This window comes from Agelaius tricolor, unplaced genomic scaffold (genome assembly GCF_023055355.1).
Source record: "Agelaius tricolor isolate 1412-34295 unplaced genomic scaffold, bAgeTri1.0.p SCAF_15, whole genome shotgun sequence".
Classification (NCBI taxonomy): Eukaryota; Metazoa; Chordata; class Aves; order Passeriformes; family Icteridae; genus Agelaius; species Agelaius tricolor.
Window position 1 is genome coordinate 13,593,879 of NW_027269275.1, and position 18,244 is coordinate 13,612,122.

General features: G+C 46.9%; 2 protein-coding genes across 3 annotated transcripts in view; one reads left to right on the forward strand and one right to left on the reverse strand.

The window, feature by feature from the left end:
• Positions 1 to 5,112, forward strand: part of GNAO1 (G protein subunit alpha o1) — a 141,293-nt gene extending 136,181 nt beyond the window's left edge. The window contains exons 7-8 of the mRNA XM_071440484.1: positions 1,224 to 1,377; positions 3,170 to 5,112. Of these exons, the coding sequence (XP_071296585.1) occupies positions 1,224 to 1,377; positions 3,170 to 3,357 (342 nt within the window). The 3' untranslated portion in view covers positions 3,358 to 5,112. The remainder of the gene's footprint in view (positions 1 to 1,223; positions 1,378 to 3,169) is intronic.
• AMFR (autocrine motility factor receptor) overlaps positions 4,025 to 18,244 on the reverse strand; it is a 28,204-nt gene continuing 13,984 nt past the window's right edge. For both annotated transcript variants that reach the window (XM_071440481.1, XM_071440482.1), the window contains exons 9-14: positions 16,335 to 16,525; positions 14,585 to 14,688; positions 12,490 to 12,624; positions 11,756 to 11,839; positions 9,105 to 9,289; positions 4,025 to 7,728 (exon numbers count right to left, since the gene is read on the reverse strand). In XM_071440481.1, the coding sequence (XP_071296582.1) occupies positions 7,584 to 7,728; positions 9,105 to 9,289; positions 11,756 to 11,839; positions 12,490 to 12,624; positions 14,585 to 14,688; positions 16,335 to 16,525 (844 nt within the window). In that variant the 3' untranslated portion in view covers positions 4,025 to 7,583. The remainder of the gene's footprint in view (positions 7,729 to 9,104; positions 9,290 to 11,755; positions 11,840 to 12,489; positions 12,625 to 14,584; positions 14,689 to 16,334; positions 16,526 to 18,244) is intronic.

Sequence of the window (18,244 nt, forward strand, 5' to 3'; positions counted from 1 at the left end):
GCCCTGGGCTTGCACCAGGAGCTTTGCACATTCAAGTAGAAAGGAGCTGGGTACAAACAAGGAAAGGGGCACAGAGGCTTCCTGAAATGTCCCCCAGAGCTGTCAGTGGACTAGCAGGGAATGGCCTTCTGGTGATTCTAAGAGCAAGTTAATGATGGAGAAAATGCCTGGGAGCTCTTGGAGGGCCAGATCTGTCCTGTCCAGTGGCACCTTCACACTAACAGTGAGTGCATGCACCTGCATGGGAACACCCTGCTCTGTGGGGCCCTGTGGCACCCAGTGGGGCACAGGACAACCTCACCTCACCTCAGCTCCTCCTGTTCTGCTCTCTGCTCTCCACTTCTTAAGAAACTTTGGTAACATAGGGGGAAGATGACTGTTTATGGGTTTTGTCCACATGTAAATGAAAAATAAAGGAAAAAAACCCAACAAAACTACAGCTTTTAGAAATTTACTCTTATGCTCCTCCCAAAGCTTTTCCAAGCTTAAAGTCTCCCTGGAGCAGCCTGCAAGGTCAGAACTCTCAGGACAGCTGGGAAGTGGGCTGGCAGAGGCACCTGTACTGGTTACCACCATGCAGGTTACCTCCTTGGGCCACACAGTCACCACGGGTATTTTCAAAGCTGAGCTGAAGATTTTTCCAGGGACAGGACCTGCCCCAGCCTCTGGGCAATACCTTGGCACTGGTCTCACTACAATGACACCACTCAGGGCCAAGTACCCTTCCAGGCAGGTCCATAGGGCCACCCTGGGATGGCCAAAGCCCCTTCCATCCCACTCTCCATGCCAGGTGTGCCCAAGCTGCTGGCTGATGCTGTCTGTCCATCCTTTATTTGGGCTCTCCAAAAGATGCTTCAGGGGCACCCAGTCCCTGAAGAGAGATAGGGCCCCTTCCCTACTCCTTTGGTGATGCAGGGGAGGAGCAAATGACTTTCTTCTCCACTCTTCCTTGAGGTTTCAAGTGTCTGCCCTGCTAGAGTGGCCCCACAGGGCTATGGGGGAGGATCAGCTGCAGCCCCCCACCTGCCCTGGCCTCCAGCCCAAGAGGAGCACAATACTCCATTTCTTCCACCTTTGTAACCAGCTCAAATTTACCACTGTCTTGTTATAGAGATTTTTTTTTTGCTTTCTAACCGTTTCAATTCACAAAAATGTTCTCCTCTCCTCTAACTCTGTCTTTGCCTTCCTCTCTCCCTTCTCTCCCTCTGTGCTCCCCTTTGCAGAACCGCATGCACGAATCTCTCATGCTCTTCGACTCCATCTGTAACAACAAATTCTTCATCGATACCTCCATCATTCTCTTCCTCAACAAGAAAGACCTATTTGCTGAGAAGATCAAGAAGTCACCTCTGACCATCTGCTTCCCTGAGTACACAGGTAGGTCCTGAGGCTGACACAGCACAGCTGCTGTGACACCCACCCTGCGCCACCGGGGCCAGAGGGACAGAGGGGACAGGGAGCCTTTGGGGGGTGCAGAAGCACTGCAAAAGCACCTTCAGGAGCTGTGATGCAGCTCCAGCACCCCACTCATGGGCTGGGGCTGTGTCCTGGGTGGGGCAGTTCTTATGGCAAAGGTGCCCAAGCAGCTGGTGGGACAGAGAGGGGGTCAAGACAAATGGAGAGGAGATGAAATGAGCCTGGGCACAGGGAGCTGTGGAAAGAAGAAGATTTGCAGGAGCTGACTGCCAAGCCACTGGAGCCATCCTGTTTGCTGGTGGCTCCTGGGAATCTCCTGGGAGAGGAGGAGCTAAGACTCGTGGTCCTCCAGGCAGCATCCTCCAGGAGTGCCTTCACGCTGGGTGTGGCTGGGGGAGGAAAGAGCCCCTTTACAGCAGGAATCTGTGGAACCTCAAGAGAATCATCCATTCTGTAGTGAAACCAACATGGCCTGGGGAAAAGGATAAATAACCAAGAAGATGGGCAAGAATAGATCCTTTGGAATTCTCTAAGGGAAAGAAAAAAGCCAGTTTGAATTCAGACTCGAGCATCCCCTGAAGATACTGAGGTGTCTCTGAACTGTTCCACCCAGAGCACATCCATCCTGGATGCCAAACCCTGGGGACAAGGAAGTCCCCCAGCAAGATGGCACCCACTCCCCTACAGCATAAGTACACCAGCATTTCCACCAGAGGCATTGAGGCTTCTCCATCCCAAAGGCACCAGCACTTTCCTCACAGCCACCTGGTAGAACAATCCAGACTGTCCCACATGCAGCTGTATGGCACAGCCAGGCCACTGTGCCCCCATGGAGGGGCACAGCCTGGTGGCACCGGCCCAGCCTCCCTCTCCTTCGGCCACCCACTGCATCAGGAACGAGGGGAACCAGCGAGCTGGGAAAGGAAAATAAATCTCCAGATAATAGCAGCTCTTGCAAAGGCGATTTCAGGGGCGTAACTCAGCTTTGTGGCTTCCCGCGAGGGGCCAGCGCAGCCTCTCCCGCTGCCCTAAGCAGCTTAAGGCAATAATGCACATTTTTCGGCTCAAGCATCTGGCGCCTCTCCAGCCCACCTTCCCAAAGCAAAAACTGGGAGGTTTCCCAGTCACAACACGTGTCCCCACACGGCTCCTGGGCCACCAGCACCACTCCAGTGCCGGGGTGAGGCCCCCAGCCAGCCCAGGCGGGGCACACAGGGGCTCAGCCCCACAAGGGGGTACAGCCGGTATCCATGGGTGATGTTGGGGTGGCCACCAGCTCTCCTGGCCATCCCTCCCCCTGTCTGGCCGAGGGGCCACCAGGCCATTGCCCCCAGGCCAGGAGCACTGTGGGGGTGCCCCTGTACGGGGACATCCCTCGGGCCCAGCCCAGCTGGGCACAGCTGGGGGACCCTGCCCTGCCCGGGGGGACCCTGCCCTGCCCTGCCCTGCCCTTCCCGGGAGAAAAGGGCAGAGGGCAGAGCAGCAACACCTGGGGAAGGAGGAGCCCTCCACAGGGCTCGGGTGTGATGTTTTCAGGGAAAATGGGGCAGAGGGGGGGCAGAAGGGTAATGGGGGTGGGAAGGAGGGATATGGGGGAAAAACGGACCTTGCTAAGGGGTGAAGGGGAGGGTGGGTGAAAATGAATAATTTTGCCAGTTTCTGTTACAATGAAAGCTCCTCGCGAGCAGCGTGGGGCCGGGTGTGCCGGGAGGGAGGGAGGCGGCCCTCAGGCCTGACCCCGCTCTGCCCGCAGGTCCCAACACCTACGAGGATGCGGCCGCCTACATCCAAGCACAATTCGAGAGCAAAAACCGCTCCCCGAACAAGGAGATTTACTGCCACATGACGTGTGCCACAGACACGAACAACATCCAGGTGGTTTTTGACGCCGTCACCGACATCATCATTGCCAACAACCTGCGGGGCTGCGGCTTGTACTGACCCCGCGCGGCGCTCAGCGACTGCTTGGGTGGCGATCCCGCCGCCAGGAGAGAAAAGAAACATAAAAATAACGGGAAAAAAAAACAACCCCAAAGCAACCACACACAGACACACAGACACACACACGCGTGGGGAAAAAAAAAAAAAAAAAAAACGAAAAAAACAGATTGAAGGAGAGAAAAAAAAAGTCATCATAATCATGCGAGTTGGTAAATAAAAAGGCATAAGGAAAAATTATATATATACGTATATATATATATAAAAACAATCCACACCCACCTTTTTAGTTTGTTTTTTTGAACCGCCTTGTCCCACCAGGCTCCTCCCTCCGGCCCGCAGTGTCCCAGCCTGAGGGCACCCCCGGGCCGGGGGCTCTGCCCGGCCTCACCATCCCACAGCTCCCCGTACCGGCAGGGAAAGGGGAAAGGGCAGCGCCCGGGGTCACTCCGGTTCTCCTCCCAGCAGTTATTTGACCATGGGCTGCTATTTTTTAATTATCATTATTATAATTCATTATTGTGGGTTGGCTTTTTAAAATTATTATTATTTTGATTAATTTTTTTTTCCAGCATGGGCAAGGCCGGGCTGCCCCTGCCCCTGCCTGTCCCGGCCCTGCTGCCACCTTCAGAAACAAAAAGATTTTTCTTTTTTTTCTTTTCTTTTTTCCTTTCTTTTTTTTTTTTTTTTTTTTTTAAATAAGGAGGGAAAAAATTGGAAACTTCCCCCGGCCACATGTCACAGCTAAAAAAGGAAATAACAAGCAGATCTTCTCCCATTTCCCACCCTGACTGTTCGGGGGGAAGGCTGCAGTGGGGCATCCTCCTCCTGCTCCCTTCCCAGGGTTTCAGGAGGCTTAGGTCGGATTTTCTGAATTCCCACCCCAGTTCAGGCCAAAGCCCTCACCAGCCGGAGCCGGTGGGTTTTTCCCATTTTTTCCCTCCTGGTTTAACAGCTCCCTGCTCCCGGTCACAGCTCACTCTCCAGATCCGTATCCAAAAGCACAGCTCAGCCCCCCAGCCACAGTTCCCCTCATCCCTCCTTCAGGGCCGACCAGGGACATCAGGGAGGGCTATACAAATATATATATATATATTTTGGTTTATTTTATTTTTTGTTTAGAGTATTTTTTTGTTTTTGTTTTGTTATTATTTTTAACTCTTTCCAGTGAATGCTTTTTTGTGCTGCTTTTCTCTCCCCCTCTCCTGCCCCAGTCCTCTCTCCCTTTTAGTGAATGGTGTTTTCTCTCTCATGTGGGGATGTTTGTGCTGCAAAATAAGAAAAAAGGGGAAAAAAAAAGAAAAAAAAACTTAAAAAAGCAAACTTAAAAAAAAAAGCAAGAATGAAAATAATTTAAAAGTTTTAAAAAACACACACAAAACCACAAAAAAATAACTTAAAAAATAATAAAAAAACAAGAAAAATCGAATGTAGTGTTTACATTGAAGCCACTGTTTTCATGACCAATCCCTTGTCATTTCTACTTTGATTAGTAACCAGACGTCTTCACAGTTTCACTTTTACGAGTTACCTTTGCTGAAGAAGAGCAGTCACACCTGTTCAAAAGAAAATGAATAAATAAAGAGGAAACTTAAAAAAAGATATTATATATATATATATATAAAAAGCGCCAGGTCTTTCTAAGCCTTTCTATTACCAATCAGTGAGGTTTCTGTGATATATTACACACTGCCAATCTCTTTCTCTGACTAATGGAAAAATTCATGTGTAGCTCAATAAAGAGAATGTTTGTCTGTACCCCGGGCTCTCCCTCCCGCGCCTCCGCCTCCTTCTTTCCCCCACGCCTGCCTGCCTCCTTCCAAAGAGAGGAAGAAAAAATACCAAAAATCACATTTTGGGGGGATTTGCTGCTGGTAGCAGAGGGAGAAGGGAACTATGGATTGGTGCAAGTATAGAATTTGTGTAAATCTTAAGAAAGCTGTGTGTGGAAGCTCTCTGTTGCTTCCAAAGCAAAGGTCCCCTCAGGCAAGAAAAGATTTTTATTTCTTTAGGGAAAGCAAAGCTAATCACCAGGGTGAGTCCTTCATTTATGGCAACACACATCCCACAATATTCAAGTTTTTCCCCCTGAAAGTGGAAGGTTTTCCAAGAAAGTTGAGGTTTTCTCCCTGCTGCTCCGGGAGATTCAGGGTTTGTTTGGATTTTTGGGGGGGTTGGGGTTTTTTCCCAGTTTGGGTTTTTCCTGCACTCTCCTTCATCCCAGGTCCCCAGCTCCTGTGCCTGCCAGCACTGGTCACCATGACCACGGGTGGGACTCTTGGAGAGCCACCAGCCCCTGGGCACAGCACTGGCACTGCCTGGCACGGGGCTGGCTCTGGGCACACCTGGCATCCCCTCCTGTACCACGGGAACGCTTCCAAACTCCATGGGAACACCTGGGATGGAGCCGTAGGCACGGTGACCCAGGCATCCAGGACCTCCTGTGGCACCCCGCATGTCCCCTGCCCAGCCCCGGGGAGGGAGGGAGGGAGGGAGAGCAGCAGCAACTCCTGACCAACACACGGCTTTTCCAAGGCTCCTGCTGTTTACAGCCACCAGAAGCGTATGCTGGCACTGGGAAAGTCGATCAGGCCTCTCCTCAGATGACCTCCCTTCCCAGGGAGGCAGAGCCAGCCAAGAGGCCAGCACTGGTCCTGTGCTCCTGTGCACAAACCAGCCTTTCACGGCTCAAGCGTGTCACTCTGCAGCGCTGCCGCAGGCAAAGGTGCCATCCAGCGGCTGGCCAGGGTCCACTCCTCAGGGAGCTGCCGGGAAACGTCAGGAGTGCAACAGAAGCCTGGAAAGAACAGCCCAAGACTCTGAAACACCATAAAAAAACATGAGAAATCACACTACAGAAATTTACAATTTCCAACACTGATCAAGGTTTTATTTTTGTTTCGTTGGGGTTTTTTTAACAGTAAAAACAAAACAGCTGTGTTCAAAGCAAAACCAAAGATCTCAAAAAAATTTTTTGAGGTTTACTAACAGCATTGCAAGGTAAGGCTTCCCAAAGAGTTTTATTGAAATAAATTATTTTCACCTAAACATCGATGCAATTCCTCTCATTAAATTCACCTTCACCTAAAAACCAACAGTAAAAAAATTACCAACAATTCTAGATAATACTGAGCTCCTTCTAAAGGACGGTGAAACTAGAACTCACTCTTCAGAAGTTTAAAAATTAAGTCACTGCCATGTAAAATTCAACTAGGTAAGCTAGCGGCGGCGGCGCCAAGGGGATCTCAAAAGTTCTTAAGAAAATCCAGGTTAGCAGGTTGGGCTGCAGCCAGCAAAGGTCCAGCTGCCCCCGTTCCTCCAGTCTTTCTGAATAAACTCAGGGTGAGGTTGTGGGGTAAAAAAATGAAATAAAAAGCAAGATAATAGAGGGATCTCTGCACCGTCCCATCCGTGTGGTGCTGGAGTCCAGGACAGGCAGGTTTTGACTCCCTCGGCTCATGGCAACACCGTAACCTCGCCTTAGGTCCCTCTTCTTCACTCCATCCCCCTCTGTCCCTCACTTGTTCCTGGACATAAAGGCAAAGTGCAGCCCTGGGGATGAACAGAGCCAAACCTCTGCCAGTGCAGAAGAGCCCAGCAACAGTGAACTACTTTATGCGGGAATCAGCGCTTTGCTGCACAATTCATGAATTCAGGTTTTTCTGTGCTGTGTAGCCAGACAACTTCATCCAGTGTAAGAACCTCCCAGCGAGGCTCCCCCAGCCCTTCAAGCTGCCCTATGTAACACCCTGGCTGCTGAAGGAACAGGGACTGAGGAGCCTGCTCGTCTAACACAGGGCTTGCTGCAAGCTTCTAAGCTTCCTTCCCTCGGAGTAACTGGCCCTGATCTCGAGCAGAACGTGCCCGTGCACTCCGTGACCTGCACCCACAGCTACCTCAGAACACACTTCCCCAGCCTCTGCTGTGCCGTCAGCCCCATAGCTCATGCCAGCTGCAGAAGTCATGCCCGTGGTTTAGAAATTGCCTTTTGTTGTGTAGAGGATCAACGTCACATAGAAAATATTACAAAAAAGGTTAATTTGTCAGCTGTCCAAACATTATTAGACCACATGCTTTATACAGCAGAGAGGCAGCCAGCTCACTCGGCAGCACAGCCAGCTGAACTCTGAAGAGACACTTTCTTGCTGGTATAGAAAGCGCAGGGTTTTTTGTATGTAATTTATTTATTCAACGTTGCTCACGAGGAGGAGGAGGAGGGGCAGCGAGCGCTAAGAGTTTTGCTGCATCTGAAGTCTCCGTTCGGCGGCAGCAGCGAGGGTCCTGCGGCGCAGGGTGGCGGCGTCGGCTGCTGCTCCCTCGGGCAAAGGCTTCTCTGTGCTCAGCTCCTCATCGGAGGTTTTGTTCAAGTAACGCCTGAGGGAGAAAAGAAAAGATGAGTGAGCAGAACCCACCTCGTTCTGGCTCTGAAAAAAGCATTGCTGCAGTCGGGAGGGCTGGAAGGCAAACCAGGAAGAAAATGCCTCAATAAAAGTGCACACAGGTTATGTGCTCCTAAAAAAGCCCACGTCACCTACAACAGGCTCTGCAGAGTTGGCACAAGCTCTTAGGTTTTGTGCAAGATCTTTGTGCCTGTGGGAAGGAGCCAGTTCTAAAGGTCAGGGCTGTCCTCAGCTCAGAGCCATTCACAGCAGGTGAGTTACTGACTCCCTCTGTTCCTGTTACTCCACTCCTCAGCCTCTGGCACTGCCTACCACAACAAGGCACTCCCTGATGGCAGCAGGTCAGCCAGTGACAGAAGGGGCACTAAGGGCTGCACACTGTAAGGCCAGAGGGCAAGGAAGTTGCTGCCACAGTTAACATCCCAGTGAATTTTTACACTTTGATGCAAAAAACCAGTAGTTTGAAATTCAACAGTTCTTCAAACCAGTAAACCATAAAGTCAAAAATACTCTGTCTTCCTAAAAGACATTTTTTCAAACATCAAGGAAAACTTAAGTCTAAGAGCAAGTCTGTTTATAGGCTTATAAATGGTGTCACACCCCCAGGTATTTATAAGGCATTTCAGTGTGGAAAAGAAAAGGAGCAGCCTGACAACACCAAAGGACCCAGAACTCAGTGGGGTTGTTGTAGACCCTCTCAGGAGTGTCCCTGCAATACAAAGGAAGGGAAAACACTTGATAAAAACACTGCAGTTTTTTCTACATCACTGCAGTTTTTTCTACATCACTTTTCCTTTTCTGCTTAATCAGCAACTTGATGCTAATAAAGTCTACCAACATAACTGGAATACCAGCAATAATACCAGTGCTGGCTGGCTGGTGCTGAGCTCCTTTGGTGAGATCTAGTAAGGGTCACCTGTCAGATCTGCACTGCTCTGGGCTCTAGCTGGAAAAAGTGGTGCCTGACAGGAATTTCAGCTGTAAGAGCACAGGCAGTGAGGGCTGACACCTGTGCCAGGAGCCAAACTAAAGACTGCTAAAGGACTCAGCCCAAGTAACCAGTTCTCAGTACATTCTTAGACTAAAGCCCACTGAAGCTGGAAAAATCAGCCTTTGAGTTCAAAGAGCTTTGGATGAACTGCACAGGAAGCTGTGTGCATGTTGGGACACGTGATGCTATTTCTGAGTTGGGTTTAGCAGTACAGCATCCTGAGCCTGCTGGGGCAGATGTATTAATTCTCCTTACTGCTTTTCACATCAACCCAGGCCTCAGTGGGCCAAATCCATTTGAAACCCATTCTGGGGGACTGCACCTGAGTGGCCAGAGTGGAGTTTTAGGAGGGAACATACTTTCGAGCTTGTTGCAACAAGTCCTCCTTCCGCTGAACCAGCATTCGCTGCCTCTCATCGGCTGACTTGGAAAAGCGACTTCCCCTGGCCTCAAAATCTTCTGCTTCATTAGGTTCTGCTTCCATCTCGTTGAATTCCACCATTTCTTCCAGTCTAGAGTTCAGTTCAAGAGGCACTCTCTCAGTCTAAGAGAAAAGGAAATAAAGCATACATCTTTGCAAAATTTGGGCTTCTTGGCATCGAAACAAGAAGCTACAAAGAATTGTCGTTTTCTGAGGCACTGGAAGAAACCAGAGTCTCACCTGCTATACCCAATTCCTTCGGGTTTCTTTGAAAAACCCAGCCAAAAAACAGAACAAAGCTATTTCAAACCATGCTCAAAGATCCTGTATCCTATAACACTGTATCTTTTATGCCATGTTTGAAAGTAATGTCAAAGACAAACATTAATTACTCATAATTAATGCTCTCTGAAAATGGGGCATTTGAAAGTCAGATTCTGCAGCTGACTTGACAAATGATGCAACAGTAAAGAGTTGAAAAAGCAGAAATCCACATACTAAGGAAAGAATAACAAATGTATTTGCAAAGATAATTTGTGCTCAAGAAGGGAATTTATGAGGCTTCGGTTCACTGGGTTCTGCAGCACCCAAATCATCCTGGTTTAGACTGCTGGAGCAAGGCTGGCAACTGTCCCAAGCACAGTGTGCCAGGAGAGGAGCTGGTAGCCCCCACATGGCACCTCTCCCCCCTGACAGCCAGCTGATAACACTAACCCAGAAAGTGAGCTGCTGGAGGATGGTGTGGGTGCACAGCAGAGGGGAAACAGCACATCCTGATCACACCCTGCCACACACCATCAGATCAGCCCCCGATGCAGAGATGCAGAGCCACGGCCAGAGCCAGGAGTGATGGCATCAAGAATCACCTCAGGGAAGCACTGAAGGCTGTAGCCATCATTTGGTATCCCAGAGGACAACTCAAGCCAGTGGGATGCTCCAAGGCAGCTCCTACTGCCTGGTTTGGGGCCTTGGGCAGAGCGATGGCTGATTCCCTGAGACTGCTGCTCCAGCCCCAACAGCCCGGCCACGGCCACGGCAGCATCACAGTACAACACACAGGCTCAGGCAGCTGAGGTGCAAAACAGGTTAAGTCATGCCAAAGCCCTAGAGACAGGCCAGTAAGGCCATCTCCCCGACACAACGCCTTCAGAGAGCAAACACTGAGACAAATGTCACTTCCCATTAGGTAGGTGAGCCAAGCAGGAGTCCCAGAGCCCAAGTCAGCACAGTACAGACACTGCAACCTCAAACACAAGTTTAGGTGTTCAGCCTCTCTTAGCAAAACCACCAGTGCTGCAATTTACCAAAGTGCACACAAATGCACTGGGATGACACAGGAGCAACCACTGGACTGCCTCAAAGCACTGCCACCTTCCTGAGGAGGGAGGGAGGGAGGGAGAGCCCCATGGAATGATCCCATGGATTGTGCTGGGGACCAAGATGACCTTGGCAGACCCAGTGGAACAGGTACAGAGCAACTCAATTGCTGCTCCCAATTCCCACAGAGGTGGGCAGGGAAAAGGGAAGCTCTTTTGGGGGAAGTAGTGAAGATGTTCAGACAAGATCACTCCTTTGTCCACCTGGGCCATTTGTATCAGAAGATGCGAGCTGGCTCACCTAAGGTTTGGGGGTTTTTCGTAAGGTTACAAAGATTCAAAACCCAAAAATGCTTGATCCAGACCAAGATTTTCATTCCTGCAGTTCTGTAGCTGCTTCCTCAGGCTCTTACCAAAGATCTGTACCATCACTACCACCTCTTCCTCAGCCTCAACTGCAGAATCAGACCAAATCAAAGGATCTTTTGTCTTGCAACCTGCTAACAAGGGAACTGCTACAGTTGAATTCCAGGTATTAACAGGTTGGCTCTTCAGGTCACTAAAGGCTGCAGAGAAAGTCACACCCCTCAGATATTTACTCAGCAAGTAGAAAGGGAGATTTATAAAACAGAACCCCTCAGGATGTCACTATTACAGTCAGGGAAAACAAAAGTGAAATGAGATCTTACTTTACTTACAGGGCAATTTTCTTTCCCTGCCACACTTTAGCTAGCACATGCTGCTTAGTAAAGGCCTTAGCAAAGAACAGCAAAACCCATTATTGTGCTTTGCATACAGAAGGGCTGTTATCTCTTAGTCCAGTTCATACCTCACTCCATTCCCACCAAAGCTCCCCGTGTCCTAAAGTGCTTCCTCCAGAACACAAAAGAATTCTTATACTCAAAAAGTAAATACTCCTCCTTTTAATGGAAGTGTTTGGAGATGTGTAGAATGGGAATGAGAAGAAAAAGGGGAAGAGCAAAGCTACCTGCTCTTCATATTCCACAGACAGGCATGGGCTGACCAGACATGAAAAGAGACATGATGATCTTCTGTTCTTTGTACCATTTGAGAGCACTTTCCCTCAAGGAAGAAAAAGAAAAGCACACAGATAATCCTTTATAGGGGCACTATATTCATATCTGATTTATCTGCCTGACTGTGAAATGCAAGGAAGGCCTGCCACCAACCTGACCTGATTACAGAACCAAAGGCACCTACCAGTCCATGCAGCTTCTAATTGTGCTTTCTGCCCATTTTTATGCCAATTTACCTGTGTGACAGTTCCAGTATCCTCCTGATCAGTACTGTGCCTTTCCACAGGGTTGTTCACTGCAGGTCTAATGCTATCTGCACGCTGAAATGCAAACATCATGGGTTTAATACAGTGTGGGAAAGAGCAGAAAAACCTGAGCTCCTTGAACACATTCAAACTCTGCCCTCTGCAATGTCAGGCGTGGTGTTCAATTTAGAAACAGATAAGTTAGCAATAAACAGAATGCTCTTTGTTGAGAGAGAATTGTCTCTGCTTCCCCACACACAGACTCCAGATAACAGTACTATCTGATGTGCACAGAACCAGAATTCAATATTCTTATTAACAGAAACACTGTCCCCAGACTGCTTTACTGAAATCTGCTGGCACTAATAAAGAACAAGGCATCATTTTGCCAACTTTCTTCGCAAAAAATCTTCCTAAGTGGTACAATTCAATTATCTGTCAGCAGAGAAATCAACTGGAAATGTTCTAAAAGCTCTGCACAAGAGAGACTGGGAAGAGCTGCTTTAACTGAGCAAATATTTATCTCTTGTCTAGCTAGGATATTTTCAATATATTTTGGTACATGACTGAATACACAGCATTTACAGAGATTTAAACAAAGAGAAAAACAAAATCCCACTCATTCACCAGTGCTTCAACTCATTTCATTCCCCTCACTCATTATTAGGAGGCTCAGTGCTGTGATAAGAAATAAAGTAATTTTAGGTGCACAGTTTATGACTCACCTGTGTGGGGAAAGGCACCTGGATGCGCCCTTCCAGGATGTTGTCAGTGGTGATCTCCACAGAACGAGTTAGCTGCAGATCCTGCAGAACTAAATGATAAGGAACCTGAGGGAACATCTCCTGAATCTGATGGGCCTGGAGAAAGCAATACAGTCAGTATCAGCAGTAAATAGAAGTCAGTTGATAAGTATGTCAACAGAAGGAGATTAAAAATATTACCAGCTCAAAGATGCTGCTTATGATATGCAAACCCACAGAAAGAAAAGAGAAAGGAAACCCATGCTGAATGTGACTTACAGGGCAATATGCTGCCTCCACTGAAGTCAACACCCTGCAGCTCCTAGGGAGACACCACATGGCCCTGAACAGTGCCTGTAGATCCACAAAGGTTTCAAAAGCTCCCCAGCCCTCTTCTTATGACAGCCTTTTTAATAAAGGTCTATACAAAACTCATGGGTGACTGAAAGTTAGATCAACACTGGGAAGAAAAAAAACTATTTTGATTTTTGCCATATTGGTTCCAAAATGGTACCCATAAGGACAAGTGGAGTAAGTTTTAATAACCCACTCCCTCCAGCCACCCTCCCTACAAACCAGTTGAATAGGGTCTGAAAACTCAATTAAATTAAACTGAGTTGTCAGGGAACTGTTATGACTGAATTTCAAGTTGGTTAAATATTATCCAAATTAAATAAGTAAAGGTAAGAGGGAAGACAAATAATATGCTTCCAGAGTCCAACAACTAGATTTCATTTAATATTTAAATGTCCATTTTCAGTAATGCCCAAAGTCATGGAGGGGGCAAAGGGGAATGAGAATGGCAATAAGAAAAGAAAGGTGGAAGGAGTTTTGAGAACAAAGCAAAAACTCTGCACCAACTGACAGTGAGTTCCAACACAAGCAACTACTGCAAACATAACCCCCCACTGTATTAACCTATGACCAAACCAACTGATTTAGCATTTCAGCCTCTGGCTTTCCCCTCAAAATACTTCCCTAGGGTTTTTATTCAGTAACACAAAGGAAAATGTCGTTTATTTTCTATTTAAAATGTATAACACTTTAATAATCTGCTAACCTTTAACCAGCTTTCCATTAAAGTAGACATTTTAATATAAGTTGCTACTCTACTTTTGATAATACACAATCCTAGCAAAATCATTACTCATCCTTAACAAAAGCCTATTTGTGTCACTGTGTCCAGTAAAAGAAAAATTAAACTGACCTCAGATTGAGAGTCCCTGCATATTTAACTAATAAATCATCTGCAAGCATCTTTTTGATCCCTCCCTGCCTCAAACACCCTAAAAATAGTGGCCTTGCCCTGCTGATGTTTAAACAGAAGTATAGGCTATGGGTGGGAAAGACCTAATATTCAGAAAATTCCATCACTTTCATGAGACACCTCACTGAACATTTATTACCATGGTATAGAACACAGTATCTTGATCAACTCAAAGGAAATAGCACTTCTCAAAAAAATGAAGTGTTTCATGAGGCCACATCCTTTTCTTTTTGTACTACATTAGACTTTTTATGGATGAATTCAACAAATATGGAATTTTATCCTCTACGCTTCTATCATCGTCATGAACCAGCAAAAGCTGAGGGTGCTAGAGAGCCCATCTCACACTGATAAGACACTGAAATTGCTATCTTGAAGCTTTGTGCTATTAAAGACTAAAAAACCAAATCAAAACCTATAGAATGGTTTGATCAGTTACTACTTGACCAACAGCTAAATTCTGTGGTTACAGACTCACACCTTTTGGTGCTGCAAGTTGTCACAGAAGTACTGAAAAAGAGCTGAAGAAGTTGCACTAAGCAAGCTGAGAAAAAGTCTACTCATCTACCCAGGAAGTACAAGTCATTCTTCTACCTCATTCACTTACCTCTAGACCTGTTCTTTTATGCTGGCAAATCTGAACCCAAATATAGCCCTAACTTGACTGAAGTAAAGCTTCTCTCACTCAGAAAAACAGCTTTCATCTAGTGTCTAACCACTGTTTTGACTTCCTTCCCCTTTATGTTCTCCATTTCCACGTAACCCCTTCCCCTACACAACACAAACAGGAAGGCTGAGGTGCAGTCTCACCATAACATTGAGCTGGGAGTTGCTGGCTTGTGCAATTCCAAGGATGTTGGTTGTGTGCATCACTTCCACAGAAAAACTGGGCAGCCAGCTGGCAATTCGGGAACCTGGGAGTAAGAAATCACCAAGAAAGTCAAGAAAGAGGATGAGAATCTCAGCAGGCCAAGTACTTCTACATGTATTTAACATAAATCTTTATATTCCACAAGGTATGTGCAGGGAGTTCTGCAGTGCAATCTATCCCTAAGGTCTCCCAGACATGGAGATGGCTGGAGTGAATCAGTTCCTGCCCATACTCTCTTCAAAAACACTGTCATAGTGCTGTAACTATCTGGGGGCTGCAAAAGGATCAAGGAAGTAATACATCCTTGTTTTCTTTTTTAATGTTCCTATTCAAGTGAAAATTAAAATAATCCAGAGTCAAATCCAGCTCTGGAATATATGAATAAATCCAGCAATTTTACAAAAACAGGACAGCTTCTAAGAAATCTGAATCCAGGCCCAAAATGGGTCATCACTGAGAAATACTATTTCAAAGGGACACAGAGTAACTGAACAAAGGGACTGCTGCAATTGTGTGCTTCAGCTCAACAGAGTAGGGCACATGGGTGGCTCCCTCCTCCTTCTGTGCTGCCAATTAAATAAACTCAGGCTTTGCTCTATGCCACTTCTCCTTCTATCTCCATGGTAATACTGCAGGTCTCCAAGACACTGGAGAGCACTGGGGAGGACAAACATCAAAAATACTGTGTTATTCTAAATATAAATGTCCTTTGGAGACCTAAAGCACCCCACAAGTGGAAGCCATGCAGAAGCTATCAGCCAGTTTCCATGTACCTAGAAATTGTCTGACCCTTCTCTGCCCACGATTCTCCAATCTCCAAAGATTTCAAAACAAGCACAGATGAGGAACAGGTCACTGTGTAAGTTTGCAGTGAGCATTTCAACTGCCCCATGGGAGTTCCACAAGGGCAGAGCCCAAAGTTCAATATCTGCAGTACTGAAATCATCTGAGAAACACCAAGAGTGCCATCAAAATCTGGGAGACTGTCGAAAACAGCACTCACCAATACCAAAATTCTAAGAAAAATCTGGAAGACAAACAACATAAATTGCCTTTTTCAAAACAAGTTGTCTCCATACACAGAACTTCTTGTGGCCTGGAATCACATCTGCTTTGAGAGTACTTACAACACACTACTAAAAACCCCCAAATATTTTAAACTGTTGTGGTTACATGATTCCTTCTGAGACTAATCTTCTGCACCAAACCAAGCATTGCAAATTGTGTCTTGTAAACTGAGTTGCAAATGGACTTTTGACAACTACACATTAGCTAGGTGGTAGGGAAAAGACTGACTTTTAGACTGCACCACAGAGGGCTTTTTTCCTCCTCTTTGACTGTTGTTGATTAACCATCACATGGTAGCAAAAAAAGACACAGGAATTTCCCATTCTGCTTGTCAACATGGCACACAATGAATAAATGGCAGTAACTGAAGCTGCTGACCACAACAAATCCAGAAAAGGGGAGCACTTGTACAGAATCTTTCAAGAAGTCTCCACAGCTCTGGGAAACCTCAGAGCTCTTGCAAAAGAGCCACTGGAAACACAGTGGTGTTGGACAAACACAGGCAGAGCATGGTTTGAGTTCCAGCTGAAGCATAGAGAGAGCTCCCTTCTAGAGAAGGCTGCTCCTGCTCCCCTGGTTCATGTGGGCACCAGCAGCAGGTGTCAGATGTGCTCAGCTCACCATCAAAGTGGAAGAAGTGATTGTGCTGGTTCAGGCGGGGTCTGCCTTCTGCTGCTGCCACAGGCACCAGGTTCTCATCCAGATTCTCCCTCTGGTGATCCTCCCTCACGTGGTGGCTGTCAGTGATATTCAGAGACATCCTGCAGGTGGGGCAAGATGTATCTTGTTCCAGCCAGGACCTCAGGCACGAGCTGACAGGAAAACAGTAACACTGGGGTGAGCTTGCAGTGTTTTTCCAAAACACCACCGTCACCAGTACATCAGGCAGCTGCAGCATATTCTGTACACAACATCAACACATGGACTGCTCAGAGATACCCTTAATGAGCTTAATTCATCACATGGCCCTCCTGATGACTCTGGCATAGGTTTCTTATTACTTTCAGCTGAAAATACTCAAGTGTCTGCTTTTTTATAAATATGCATGCAGATTTATCACAAGCTTAAAACATTCTCCAAGCTTGCTGTCCTTCTAGCTCAGGACAAGCAAGTTTTGCCTGGAAGGGAAAAGAAATCAGCTCTTTTCTCTCACCATTCCCAAAAGAAAAAGGCAAAAACCAACTGGACACATAGTTAATGTATCCTGACACATTTTCATAGCAGTTCTGCCTGTGATGAGGCAATAGCACCTCCAGTGTTTTCAAATAGCTTTTCAAAATACCAATACCCAAACCACAAAAGTCAGTCCCACTCCAGCAACCTTCTACACACATATTTACTAATACTAACAATTCTGTGCCATTACAATCCTTCCTTAATTCTGAAATTTTCTGTCCTGCAGAAAGTGAGAAGTGTTTCAAATGCAGGCTGAAACACTCAAAGCAGTGCATGTTTTTTGATTCATGCTGATATACCCAGCTGCAGTATTTGTTCAAGTTAAATCTAGTTCTCAGTGTGGAAGAACTGAATTTCACAGGGCTGAACACTTTCAATATTGTAACACATACTTCACATTTTGCAGGGTGGGTTTTTTTCCAAAAGTTCTCAAAACACTTTAGAAAGGTAAAGACATACAAAAAGATCAAATAAACCTGTTCCCAAAATTGTGTATTTGTAAGCAAAATGAAGGCACAGATCACAGGTTTGGGTTGAGAAAGCAAGGGAAAAGCTCTAACTGCAGGACTACAGTGAAGTCAAGGATACAAGCATTCTGTTCAATTCCTGAAACTTTGCCAAAATGCTTTCCATCAACTTGCAATGGAGGGATACACAGTGATGGGTTTCCCAAAAACAACCAAAGCATCACAGCAAAAAACTGCCACCTTCCACCACCTTGGTCAGCAGCACAACCAGCATCCTGGCACTGGCAGTGCTGTCCAACATCACCTCCCTGACCACTGGAAACCCACCCTGCCCTCAACAACTCACACCTCTGCTGAGCTGTACTGCAAAGGTCACTGGGGAAACAGCCAGAGTCTCCCAAGCTGCCACCAGGCTGCTGCTCCTCCACAGCTCAAGAGCCAAGATGCTGGAATGGACACAACCCTGTGTCAGCTGCATCAGCACCAGAGCCCAGAAGCCAGCTGTGGTCACACCCTGGAAACCCAGAGCACCTTGGGAGGAGGAGGGCAAACAGCAGGTCAAGGCTGGCCACCTTTCAGAGCAACAACTCTTGAACTTGCCTGCTTCCTAGAAGGTAAAGGAGAGTTTCAACATGCCTAAAAGAGTCACACAACTACTCCCAATTAATTTCCTTAATATTTGGGCACAGGGCTGAGCTCAGCCACACAAATCTTCCCTGCCACCTTCTCTTCCACTCCAAATAACTCATGTGGAAAAAAAATCCCACGTAATTGAGAATGGACACAGTGTTCAGCCTGTTGACAAAATCACCAGGCTTTTATGAGGAGAGAAACCACTCTCAGGTTGTAAATAGAGTTATTAGCTACATCTGATTTTATATGCAAGCC